The sequence below is a fragment of the Coloeus monedula genome (genome assembly GCF_965178545.1).
Source record: "Coloeus monedula genome assembly, chromosome: 7".
Lineage (NCBI taxonomy): Eukaryota > Metazoa > Chordata > Aves > Passeriformes > Corvidae > Coloeus > Coloeus monedula.
In genome coordinates, this window is record NC_138787.1 from 2,907,922 (window position 1) to 2,921,399 (window position 13,478).

The window sequence follows — 13,478 nt, forward strand, 5'->3', positions numbered from 1 at the left end:
CTGAACATCCCTTACTCCTCAGCTGAATGCAGCAGCTTGTAATTCTGTATCCATCTGTCTTGGATGCAATTCTTACTTTAAGCTTTGTGCTTTTAGCTGAAATTACATATTAATAAGAAAGTGGGAGGGAAAGCTACCCAGCTAATATGCATGGTTAGTTAAGAATCAAGTCACATTTTATTTACTTAAACCCATCTGTGCTTGTTTTGCCAGTAATATATTTGGTCGGCGGCCTGTGGACTATGCAGAAAGTGAAAAGATGAAATCTGTGCTAATGTTACCAGTGAAGAATGAATCATTTTCATTTAACCAGCCCTCTGAGGTAAATGTCTTGTGGGATTGTTTTTGTGTTTTGCTTTTTAACAAAAAAACAGGCCACGTGTTCTTCGTTGAAGTATTGAAGGCTTGGCTGTAAGTACAGTGCGTCACCTGCTTTACAGGGAGATTTAAAATAGGCTGGGAAACTGTCTTGGACAGTATTTCTAGGATGTATGTGGAACACTGACAAGCTATGAAGTTCTGTGTTAGAGCTTTATCTGGGAAAACAAAGGATGTTTCTTGTAATGTGGTTTTATTATAGGAGAACGAGCCTGTGCTATTCCTCAAGTATCACTGCTTGAACTTTACTATTGATGTTGTTTTTCTGCGTAGCTAAATTTGTTCTACTTACCAAACTGTCTGCAAGCAGCAGCAGTCTTTGTTCCAGGTGCTTTTTGTGTCCCCTTAAAAGGCTGTTCTACCATCGTCCTTTGTCCAATAATGAAAATACCAGCTCAGCAGTTGACAATAACTTTAGGGAGATTGTTTTGGGTTTGGGGTTTTTTTTCCCTCCTCCTTTGGACAAAGACTTCTCAGGACTTGTATCCAGAATCAGGTACTCAGACCTAACAAGTTACTGCATTATGAAATGCTTTGTGCTTCCTAATGAATGAGGATTAAGCTGACCTGGCTGATAGAAACAGCCCTAATCTACTCCAGCCTATGTAGCCTGCTATGATCCCTCCTCATTGAGGGCACAATATACCCAGTGGCCAAAAGTAAACTATTGCAGCTAAACCAGGACTAATGTGGCTGTTCCTCCTACCTGTAGCAAATGTGAGATGTGGCTCTTCTGTGTCAAACCATTTTGGTATTTGCATTTGGTTTGGGGTGAGTGTGTGCCAGGGGATGGCTGCTGGCTCACTTGGATGATTTGATCCAGAGCCTGAGGCTGTGGGGTGACTGGATCTTAAAGATGTCTGTGCTATGGAATCTGGAGTATTTAGGAAAATCCAGGAGCTAAAGTATTCTACCCTTGTGAGCATAAAGCTCCTCTTTGCATTAGTACTGTCCGCATCAAAAACCCCACTTAAGCATTCATTGCTTACAGGGCAAAGTATTAGGGATCCTGACTAAATGGAAATGCAGATATTAATTATAAAGGTTGCTCAATACCATATCTGTTGTTAATACTTCGCTAAAAGTAGGTGGTTTTACTACTTAATTAGGAATTTTTTTCTCTTCAACACTGCAGTCTGCCAAGCTGTTTACACGGTGTCCAACCAGCTCTATGTGTGCACCCCAGTGTATTTAGAAAGCACCAAAAAGGGCAAGGGAGGAAAAACTGCTCCATGAGGTGTTTTGGTACCTTGCATAAGCTAAATGAAGTACCTCTAATGTGAAGCTTTTTTCCTGTGGAGCTGATTTGTTACATGGAGATTTATTCGTGGACCCTGTCCACTAAGCTTGCCATGAATTGTGTTTCAAAATGCTTATTCTTGAGAAAGAAAGCTGTCCAGTAAGTAAGTTGCTTTCCTTATGTTCCCAAACATTCAGCTTATTGCAGAATTTTCTGTTCACGCAGGCACTGAGCTCCAGCCAGCCAAGAAATGGACCTCTTGGTGTACTGGGGAGCAATCTTAGTGCGGAGCAGCAGAAATTGCTGAACAAATTAGCAACAGTCCTGAAGGCCCAGAGGTGCACTGAATTTAACAGCAGAGGTATGGAGTCTTGTTGAAATGTCTCTGTCCAAATATAAGTAATTACAGTTCTGCACTTTATCCGTTAAGATACTACCTGCAGCAGGGCTTTTTATCGCTCCTGGGAAGTGCAGTTTCTGAAATCCCTGAGTTGTAGCTGTAGTGGAGTGATGGTGTGTTTTGCATGTAAACACATATAAAGCTGGTCTGTCTACCAAGGCAGGAAGTTTCTGGGGGAGGCACAGTTTGGCAGTTTATTGTCTGTTATTTAAAATCCCAAAGCCTCCTCAGAGACCTCTTTTCTTTACACCTCTTTTACCAACTTTAAGGTCTCTGCTCTGTGTGAGACATCCTGTAAAGTTTTACTCTCCAGAAGTGAGCCTTGGGCAAATGGTGCCTTGAGAAAAGAGCATGGCATTGACTAAAAGTTGACATGTCTTCTCACATGCTACCCTCCTTCAGACTTTGTTCTTCATTAAATTGGTGAAGCCAGACTATGGGGTTTGGTTGAGTTCTTTTCCCCTCTTTGAGGACAGGAACATTATCTTAATCCCTCGTTAGTTTTTCTTTGGAGTGCTTGGGAACAAAATGCTAAGGTAATTTCCCCCTACCATCTTTCACTTCTGGGTTACTACTCCAGAATTTTGAGTGGAGTTCTGTTAGCTCACCTGAAGATTTAAGTGTTAGCGTAGAACTATAAAACCATCCCTTTTTCACAGCAAGTGTATGTTGAAACCCACAAAATTTCTAATAGCTCTTCTACTAACTCAGATTATAGTGTCAAAAATCACCTCCTTGCGCTGGAAAGAGTGGCTGATAAATTATTATGGTCTGGTTATTCTTTAAATAATGATTGATTGCTTTTCAGCCAGGCACGGTTCTGATTTTCCTGTGCTTTTAGTCTTACTGATGTAATCTTTCTCCTAGTAACTCATCTTGTTATCCCCGATGTTCCAATGCCAAGTACTGTCAAATGCATGATGGCTGTTCTGACTGGATGTTGGGTCCTCAAGTTTGAATGTAAGTATTAAATATGTGGGATTCCTTGGGGTTTCTAACCAGAAATTGTAGATGGGATTCCAAGGAAACTTTTTTTTTTAACTGCCCTGATATCAATGCTATCTTAACACAAAGTGCAAGGGATTGTTTTCAAATCTCGTGAACGACCAGAAATTTAATTGAATACATTTAATTAAATGTAGCTACTACTTCCTTGGTAAATTAGTGCATTTCATCGTTAGGTGTGTTGGATAGGTCATAGTCTAAGTGTAAGTAGGGAGTGAATTTCTTCCTTGCTACATTAAGACTGGCTTGGAAGATTATGGAAGATATCCTGGGAGAGAAGGAAGGATTTTATTGAATTCTAGGATTTGTTATGAGCAGTTTGCATTGAAATTGAGAGGAGACTTTGGCTTGTTTGGGATATATGCTCCAGGCCTGTAGGAAGTAAGCTTATGTTTACATACAAGCAGAGATCTACTGAAGGTTGTAACTTCTAACCCAAGTTAGTATGCAAGTCATCTTTCATGCAGTCTGTAATTAATGTTTATAACAGTGCATGCTTTTTTATACAGCTCTTCTGTGGACTTAGACCCTAAATTTTGATTTTTTAGTTTATTCCTTCTGATGTATTTCTTAGTATGTGCTTTCACAGTAGTTGCAAAACCCATCTTCTTCCCCTTGACCTTTATGGCTAAGTCCCTTTAGCTAATAAGTACACTACAAATGAGTTAATTACCCGTGGAAAACTCACAGGCAGATTTCATCCCAGTTTTCCACTGTGTGGCTAAACATCAGAACATAAGGATTCTTTAATGATCTGGATTTTCCGCTCACTAATGTTCATGAAGACACTGTGCAAAGCCTCAGAAGGTGCAAACTAAAGCACAGCATCAGGTTGAACACTGGACTCAGGGTGTTCATTTGGCTTCCAGACAGTTTGTTCCATGCTGTTTTTTTTAAGACTGAATACCATGTTTCTGTGGTGAATCCCGTGGCAGGTGCTTGGCTTCACTCAGCCCAGAAGGTTTGCATGCATTCTGTCCTACATGCTGCCTTTATTTCATTTCATCTCCCTGCTAGTCAGATGCTTAGAAAACTTCTGAGTGGAAGGGAGATTTCATTAGTGAGACCTGAATTTAAATCTTCATGGAAGAACTTTTATGTTTAGAAGTGATTGGAAAAGAAAAAAAAAAATTAATGAAATAGTCCGGGGGTTATTCAGGGAATATTTTTATGGGGTTTTTTTGCAGCTGTGTTTTATTTTATGTTGTTGGTACTGATTAGTACAATCCTGACTGCTAATGCTCCCAGCTTAGTAAGCAACATACTACTTAAAAGCGAGTGATTCTCCTCCCTAGTGGGAAATGTTAGCAATAACTCATGGGGTCTGATGCAGCTAAGTGCCTATAATTAACAGCACCACTCCATCTGTTCCCACCAGTCTGTTATCAGTCTTCTTCAGAGTCATTACAAGTTAAAGATTGTTATAACAAATAATGGGACTCCTGCTGATGGAACATTTGTCTAGGAAAAAGAGGTCCTTGCTTTTCTTTTCCATTTCCATTTATCGTGGCTTTTTGACTTCTATTTGGATAAGTTTCCTTAAATGTGATGCAAATAAACTTCCAGAAGTATGTGCATGTTCTGGTTATATAATAAATTTAAGAAGTTGTTTACGGTTCACTGTTCTAAACCATTCACTTAAAGTGAATTCATGTTGAAAAAATTCACTAAAATATTTGAAAAAAACAAAGCTCAGTGAGGCACTTAATGAAGTGCTGACTGTGCATAAATGAGTGTTTGAATTTTTTTTTTACTACAAGGTAAGCTGCATTTGACTGTTATCCCTAAAGTTGTATTTATAGCCTACACATTATACCACTTCTTAAAGAAACATCACAAGCTTGCAAAAACAGTATTTCATTTGAGAGTCTCTTATGTTAACTCTTTTGTTACAGCAGGCTGTGAATCTGTTTCTCTCATAAAAAGCAGTTTCCTTCTCTTGGATGATTCTAGGATACTCCTGTTTCCATGTGTCTGTACATGCACATCCAGCATCCTAATGGTGTTGGTATTGGTAGAGAGGTAATGTGGAATTTTCCAGCAGAGTTTGAGCTGAGTCTTGGAGAGCCAAGACTCAAGTACATATCCTCAGTTTTGGGGTTCCCTTTTGTCTTCAGGTGGGAGATTAGGATGAAAGGATGTCACCACTGAGAAACAGTAGATCTTCACAGAAGAAAAATTGCATGTTACCAGTTGCTTTTCCACCTTTTCTGTAAATGACACGGTGTCAGCGGTGCATCCACTTCCCAGGCACCAGAGAATTGAATTGAGGCAGTGTTGTCACTGTGCTCCTTGCCCTTGGCCATATCTTTCACTGGTTTCATTATTTTATTGCCTTTATTATTTCTGGGATGGTAATAGGGCACGAAGTGGCGAGTCATTATCCTTCTGCGAGTGGGCTGAGACAAAGATTCAAGTATCACTGTATTTCCTCTAAGCTTTATGTGGAGCATAGAACAGTGTAATTAAAACCAGCAGAAGTCTTTAATAGCTTTTCAGCTTGCTTTTTTCTTAAAGTTACTGTCATCTGTTAAAGCAGGGAATGAAAAATGATCTCAGTAAGGATATGCATTGAAACAAGCTTGTGTCAGTCCTGGCAGTGAAGTGTCTGGCAGAATTCTAAGCATCTGATTGCTCATTCCTTCCTCTGCTTTGCTTACCTGGAGCAGCAATGATTCAGCTCTGATCATTATAAGGAGACAGAAAAAACTGCTTTTCCTGTAAGGACTCGAAACAACAGGGAGTTGACTGGAAGAGCTAGAGGACTGCATGACTGACATTTCAAGGTGAAAACATCTTTTTGAATTTCCTGTGCCCATCCTTGTTTAGGCTGTTAGAGCAGAGGAGTGCAAAGCTGCTTGAGCTGACTGCTCCTCAGGCTGGACTGTCTCTCTTTCATGCATAAAGATCTTGTAGGTAACTGGCTGATTCTCAGCAAAGCCCTCCCTTCTTAAAACACCCCAAATTTTTGATCACTGGAGTTTCATGTTCTGTTTGCACTTGGAAACTTACTTCAGCTGCCTCCTGCAAAAGGACTCATAGCTCTGAGAGGCTTTAGAACTCTCCAAAGTGCAGGTTCTGGTTGTATTGGGTGTGCAGCTGAGGGCAGTGCTTCAAACCAGCAGGGGCTGAACTTTTGCACTCCCACAGTGTCTGCACCTGCTGGAAAGGAGCTCACAGTTTTACACTGTGCTGGGGTTTGCAGAGGAGAAATTGGGCATGAGAACATCTTTAAATGTGGTGTTTGCTGAGATTGGAAGTGGGTTGGTTTGAAATAAGGTCTAGAAGAAAAGGAAACCTTGGTGTTTCCAAAGCTCCCTCTGTTCTGTGTCATCCAGGTACTCAGTTTTTCATATTTGTGGCAGTCCTTTGTTCTAGCTCACTCCTGGTTTGAAGAAAACATTGCATTATGGAAGCCCTTTGTAAGGAAGAGGATGGGAAATACAACCTCATTCATTAAAAAGCCTGTGATGGGATCCAGAGGATGAGCACTCCTGGTGGAATTTAACCTGCCCTTAGGAAGGGCTACCTTCAGACACTTTGATCACTCTAGAAACAGCCGTGGCCAGTAGGGTTTCTTTCCAAAGAAAATAAGACACCTGAGGCTTCAAGAGAAGGAATGATTTTCATACCACATGCTCCCAGCTTCTGGGAATGTTTCAGGACTTCCTAAGCATCTGTTCCATTGTGTTGAATAAATATCACCTGGATTAACTTGTAAACTACCATTCTTAAGCAGATTCACTTCAGTCTCTGCAGATCTTGTGTCATTTCCGTGTGATAAAAAAAGACTGCTCTTGTTTCACCAATGAGATCTTTACCTCATGCCATGAAAATCTCTGAATCTGAAGTCACTTTATAAGCATGTAAGAGACAGTATAAAAATTCTTTCCTGTGCTGTAGTAGAGGCCAATAATGTTGTTTATGAAAACAAATTGAAGCCAGCCATGCCAAATTCCCCTAAAGCTTTCTTTCAGTCCAGATTTCTTCCTTTTCTAGGGAAAAAAAAAATCCCACCAAGCTTTACTCAATCTGCATGTAAGTTTTAAAACCCCCAATGCAGACTGAGCTAAGGAAGTATCAGTTGCAGTCTCTACTAGATCTTGGATGTGTAGTATTTCATCTTCTTTGTTGCTATCATGTATTCCTAAATTACCTTCAGCCATTCTGAGGGATTTTTGGGACTAACCTCTGCTCTTTGCTTTATTAATGCAAATCCAACAAAACTCCACTAAGGCTAATTGAGTTACTGAGAGATACCCCTGGGTATCTGTGGGTGATTACAACTTGTTCCTGGCAACCAGGTTTTTTTTGTACTTCATTCTCTTCAAATTGTTTTTGCTGATGCAGTTAGTTTCATTACAAACCAATAAGACTTACATGAATAAGGATTAGAGGGCTCTGATCTTAAATTTTGCAAATAATGATTTCTTTTATTTCCAGTACTAGCAGCTGCACTTGTATCAAAGGTCAATTAGAGTGGACACCCTGTTAACCTGCTTGCTCCTTAGATCTGGAAGGTGAGAAGGCAGGGGCAGCTGCTCAGTGAGGTAATAAGGATCAGTGTAAGTAGTGATGCTTTACTGATCTTGTTAATGAGGGGAAAAAATGAGCGGTGCTCTGCTTGCCAAGTGTGGTGGCACCAAGCTAAATGCGGACACATTAAGCTAAAACTTCTTTCTGCCATGTTTTCTAGGGACTTCAATGCAGGCCTGGGTTTTGCTAAAATTTGGTGCAAATGACCTTGTTTATACCTAAAACTTGCAAGTTTGAAATCAGCTCTTTAAGAGGCTCTGAGGCTTGTCATGTTCTGTATTTCTAGGGCAGAACTCTGCATGACCCCTGTGCCCATGGGATCTGGCCCCACAATGGTGTTGTGTCAGGCCAGCTTCATTCATCAGTGCTTGCACACTGAAGCTGGCACTGCAAGGCAGCTCTAGTCCATGAGAATTGAAATGCCACTTGCCTTCATACAAGTCGTGCCCTTTCATGGGTGATTGATCCAACTACTGAGATTAAACTAAAGGGCCGTTAACACATGGTTGTAATAATCACCCTCTTCTCTTCAAGGAAGAGAACATGGATAAACCTGAACAACCTCAAATTTAGATGGTCCAAACTTATCGGCAGTAGTATTAGGGAATAAGTCAAGATTGGCTGAGACCCTGTGCAAGTTGAATGGCCTTATTTTAGAACAGAACAGACTTGATTTTTAGTCAGGCTTGCTGGTCAAGAATGCACAGACTGCGAATGTGTGGAGGAAAAGAACACAACCCTGATCTCCACCTCCTCGTAAAACTACAGGTGTCTTCTCAAAAGTAAGTTAGGTTCCCTTCCATTTTCAGAGACCTTCTTTAGGGCTGTCCTTGTCCTTCTGAGATTCAGTCCTGTTCTGAACATTTTTTTGCATAAGTACTTAAGGTGTCCATCTCAGTTTCAGAAGGGAGATGGTGTCCTGATCATTTTTTAAATTAGGATAATAGCAATTATTTTTTTCAGTCCATTCATTTGACCAGTGCCCTGGCATCAAGTTCTCACTGGTGGCTTTTCAATATAGTGCTAAAGAAATGAGAGTCTTATCTCAGGACTTTTGGGAGTCAATTAAACATGGCTTCTATTTGAAATCAAAGGGATTTGACTTAAGTGATGTAATGTCGAAAGAGCTTCTGGAAAAGTCCCTGTAGAAGTAGCAGACTGATACACCTGTGGGTAAAGTATGGAGTTTTATTTCCTTTTATACATTATCTTAATCAGTATGATACTCAGTTGGGCGAAGAGACCATTAAAAGGGAACTGTCTTGTTGTCCAGCCACTTATACACGTTAGCAGCTTTAAAGTGAATAATGCCTGCTGAAGGAAGTGACCTGGGCTATACTGAATGGACTCAACTTAGCACTCAGTTTTCACAGAAACTAAAATCCCTAGCAGTGGAAAAAAAAAAAAACCAGGTTGGAAGGGCCTGCAGTGTGTTCTAATCTTCTGTTTGTATCCCTGCTCTCAAGTGTGAAATTGGGATATTATTGTTTTAAGCACAAGGTCATTTTGTGGTGGTCGATACCATCTCCTGGAAGAATGGTAAAACTTGTGCATTCCTGCTGCTTCCAAATGACACCATAACACAACCAAAGCTGATTATGCTGTCTTTGAGAACCTCACTTGTGCTATTGCATCCATTAGGATTCACTGCACCTGAAAATGATAATGGAGATTTAGAGATATAGAAGCAAGTGGTGGCTTGACACTACATTTTGTGTGGAGAGGGGGGAAAACAAACAGGAAAATAATCTTTTGTTAAAACAAATGAATAATGAATTAGGTAGAAAAACAGCTTAAGCCCTCTCTCATTTTATCTCAAATATGAGAACAGGAGCATGTTCCCCTTTTGTTTCTTTTTTTGTTATGATATTTGAGTTCTTTAATTCTTTAATGCAAATTTTGTAGCATGCAGGAGTAGTTGAACAGAAAGGAGCCACTTGGCAACAAATCAGTCTGAACAAAATCTGCAGTCAAAGGACATACTGGTATCCATCACTTAAGAGTATTTTGCTTTCCTTCCTCTAGTCAGGAATCCTTCCTCCATGGATAGATAATCCTTGACTGTTCACCTCAGTGTTGTAAGCACCTTCCCCAAACACTGGTTGCTACTGCATCAGTTTTTCTGGCCCATGTGTCAGAGCAAATTCTCCTTCTAGATCTTGTGTGAAAAATATGTTCACTAATTGAAAATGTACTATTTTTCCATCACCAAAAAACCCCAGAGGGTCTGTTGCTCCATGAAGGTGTGTGTGTGTAGGCCTAACAGTGTAGCCTCTTAAAATATTTATGTCAAGGGAAAATACCTGGGCACTGAGAATGCATGCTCTTGGCTTTTTATGCTATGTGGAAAACATAGCTTTTGTGTCACAAACCTGTTAAGACACAGATTTGGCCTATTTCTAGCTGGGAAAGAAAAGTTAAAATTAATGAGAATGCTGATCATGCAGACACTTGGCTGTTTGCATGCTTCCAGTTTCTCCAGGAAACAGATGTCTGCCTTGTGATTCTTGTGGGCACAGTGAAAACAGGACACAGGTGGACGAGTCTCTCTTCTGGCCCTGTTGGAGGATTGTAATTACGTGTGACAAGGAACTTTGAGGCTTTCAGGCTCCTTGGAGGACCTGGCAGTGTGAAATGGACTGATGTATGTATGTGAAACAGACCTCACTGATTTTGCATTCTATGACATCAACACTCTGCTAACATTAGTCACTTCCCTGACTTCATTTTTTTTTTTTTCAGGCAAGCAGCAGTTCAAAAAGACATTGTAGTCTTTTGTATTCATTCAATCTTTTATTACTTTTGTATCACATTTGCTTCATTTACTGATGCTGGCACTGGATGCTCAATTTGTGATGTACTTACTGTATCAAACCTCATCTCTGTAGTGAAAGTCCTTGAAATTGAGCTTTTGATGGTGGATTGAAATAAAGCATGCTCTTAATGAAAGGACAGTTCCGTTCTTGAGATTAGATGAGACTTCTTCCTTTATTGTAAGTGGCACCCATTAATATCTGTATTTCCTTGGAGGGAAAGGATAGCAGTGTAAGTTAGAGGCACATGGACGCAGGAAGTCTTGTTGAATTGTAGTGATTTAAAATAAATAAATAAAATGTGAAATAGCTTTTAGATTTATTTTTGAGTTATGAGTACTGAAATTAAGTTATCAGTATTCATAGCTGTTATCAATAATGAATATGTGAGTTGCCTTTCTGGAAAATCCATGACTAGGTTTGCCCTTCTAGTTCATGTTAATTTTCCTTGAAGGAATGAACAAGTGCAAATAATCAATCTGATACTCGTACAGGGAGGGAGGTATTTGCTGCAATATTCAGCCAGTAGTAATTTTCTGTAGGGGTTTATCTTTTTTGATGTAAGCACTTTGAAGGACTCCTACTACCCAAAATGTGAATTCCCATTGCATTTTGTGAGTTTGTATGAACTGACAGCAAATTACTGAGAGTTTCTTTCAAGATCTCTGTGGATTAGATATTCCTGTCCATTGGCTACTTACTGCCATGGCATCCAAGGACCTTTGTCAGTTATATTTCTCTTCATAGCCTTGGACTTCCTTCCTTTTTAGGATCAATCCTCCACGTTTCTCTTTTGATTTTGTTCAGTTTATATTTTTTATGTACTGTGGGTTTCCTATTTTCCCGGTGCAAATAAGTTGCCTGAATTAGAAACACTGTACAAGGAGTGAGGTGCTATAAAAGTTACAGCCTCGGCCACATTGTAAATCCTTGTGCAACCGTTTTCAAAATCAGCTTTGCAAACTTTTTTCCTGGGTAATTCTTATTAATGACTGCAATGTACATGCAGGCAAAATGTTCCATCCTTGAATGGGTGACCACAGCAATTCCTCTCCCTGGCGTGAGGTCAGGCAGTACGCTTTATGGACGTTAGCAATGCATTACCATCAGTGCATTCTCCATTGGAAAAAATAACTGGCCTTAAAACAAGGTAAAAACATGTTGACTCTAAAAGACAATCTCATTATGCAGCAGTGCTAACAGAAATGAATGCCACTGTTAAACCCCAGCATAAATCTCCAGTTCGTGCTGATCCTGGAGACCTTGAAATCCCATCTGATTTGTTATTTGAGGCCGTAGCTGCTCAGAAGCAGCTTTGTGCTTGCCTTGTAATTGCTCTTCATCAGGCAATTGTGTCCATTTCATAACTGCCGTGTTGGCTCTGCATGCTGGCTTTGAGCTTCCCAACGATCAGCAGTTTGACATTTGACATTAAGTGGTTGACCTTTAGAGGGTAAGAGGAAGAGCTAATAATTTCTGGTGTTTATAGCACTGATTTTAGTGCCATATTACTTCTCTCCATCTCACTTTGCATCTTCAGGCACTGTTGTAAATTTTTTCGGGTTTTAAAAGCAAATTGCTAAAGCACACAAGCTTTGGTGCTGTGTGGATGTAATGTCTTGCGCTGAAATAATTTTGTCTTAGCACAGCTCTTAATTCCCTAAAATGACATGCAAGCCTCTCTTGAAGCCTGGGGTCTCTAACTTTTGCCTCCCTTACTGTGGTTGTTGTAGGGGTACAAGCCTGTCTGCAGAGCTGTGTTCGAGAACAAGAAGAGAAGTATGAAGTCCAAGGTGGCCCCCAGCGAGGGCGGCTCAACCGGGAGCAGCTGGTGGGTTTTATTGCTCCAGACAGCCTGGATTAATGACCTGGGGCTCGGGCAGCTCTGCCCTTTGCCACATGCAAAGGTGCAGGAGATGTAAAATTTTAATGTGGTCTTGTACAGAAATTTGATTATGTGCAAGGTGATCCAAAGAGCTGTGAACACCCATAAAGCTGTCATTTTTCTCCATTAGTGGAGATGTTGCTGTAACCTTGTCAGGGGAACACTGTATTGCACTCACTGTATTACACCTGATGGGCCAGGAAGTGATGTGCTTCTGCCTTCTCTGCTCAGCTTTAGAACACAGTTTGGAAAGTTGAAAGAAAAATGTTTTTATTGCTATTTGTTTCCATTTAGGGCTACTTTTATATTTAACTGGGATCATTCCTGGTTACTTGCTGGATTACACTGGAGAATTTATTAACTTCATTGTAACAGTAGCTGTAAATATTCCTAACTCATAGTTCAAACCCCATTGTGCTGGAAAGTATTTAAACAGAAGCAAGGATTTACCACATAAACAAGCTTTTCTTGGTTGTATACTTACCCTTAGAACCTTGCATGTTACTGTTCTGGTGTCCAGTGGTGCTTATTTTAAATTGTAGCTGTTTTGTATGCTCTGATTTTTCCTTTCCACTTTCTTCCTCTCTGTCAGTTGTGAAGTCCTGTATTTATGCTTGGTTTTTTTTTCCCCCCACATAGCTGCCTAAGTTGTTTGATGGATGCTACTTCTATTTTTTGGGATCTTTCAAACATCACCAGAAGAGTGATCTGCTGGAGCTGGTGAAAGCAGCAGGAGGCCAGGTCCTGGTTAGGCAGCCCAAACCAGACAGTGATGTGACACAGACCATCAACACAGTGGCCTACCATGCAGAGCCCACCTCTGACCAGAGGCTCTGCACCCAATATGTCATCTATGACGTGGCTTCCAAGTTCCAGCCGGAGAAGATCCGGCAGGGCAAGGTGTGGATGGCCCCCTCCAGCTGGCTCATAGACTGTGTGATGTCATTTCAGCTCCTGCCTGTGAAGTGAATATCAAATAGCAGCATCTCGAGAGCAAGGCTTTAAAATGGGCTGAATCTTGAGCAGCTGGGACACGCTGGCAAACGCTGCTCTGAAGCTGTGATTTGGATTCAGGAGAGCTTTGAGCATTTAAGTGAGTGACTAAGATAACTGATATGCTGGAATAAATGAATGTACAATGGAGGAGAGGATTGTAAAGTGTGTCTTGGCTTATTTAGTATGTTTTATTTTTGCACCAAACTTAATAAATGCTTAATAAAT

The 13,478-nt window shown here is 40.5% G+C and overlaps 1 protein-coding gene across 1 annotated transcript in view; it reads left to right on the forward strand.

Moving 5' to 3' along the window:
- The window catches only part of BARD1 (BRCA1 associated RING domain 1), a gene marked incomplete at both ends in the record, with an annotated part of 39,915 nt that extends 26,689 nt beyond the window's left edge, over nucleotides 1–13,226 (forward strand). Inside the window, 5 exons of the mRNA XM_082285079.1 lie at nucleotides 214–322; nucleotides 1,850–1,979; nucleotides 2,886–2,978; nucleotides 12,106–12,203; nucleotides 12,897–13,226. Coding sequence (XP_082141205.1) covers nucleotides 214–322; nucleotides 1,850–1,979; nucleotides 2,886–2,978; nucleotides 12,106–12,203; nucleotides 12,897–13,226 — 760 coding nt within the window. The remainder of the gene's footprint in view (nucleotides 1–213; nucleotides 323–1,849; nucleotides 1,980–2,885; nucleotides 2,979–12,105; nucleotides 12,204–12,896) is intronic.
- Between the last annotated feature and the right edge of the window lie 252 nt (nucleotides 13,227–13,478).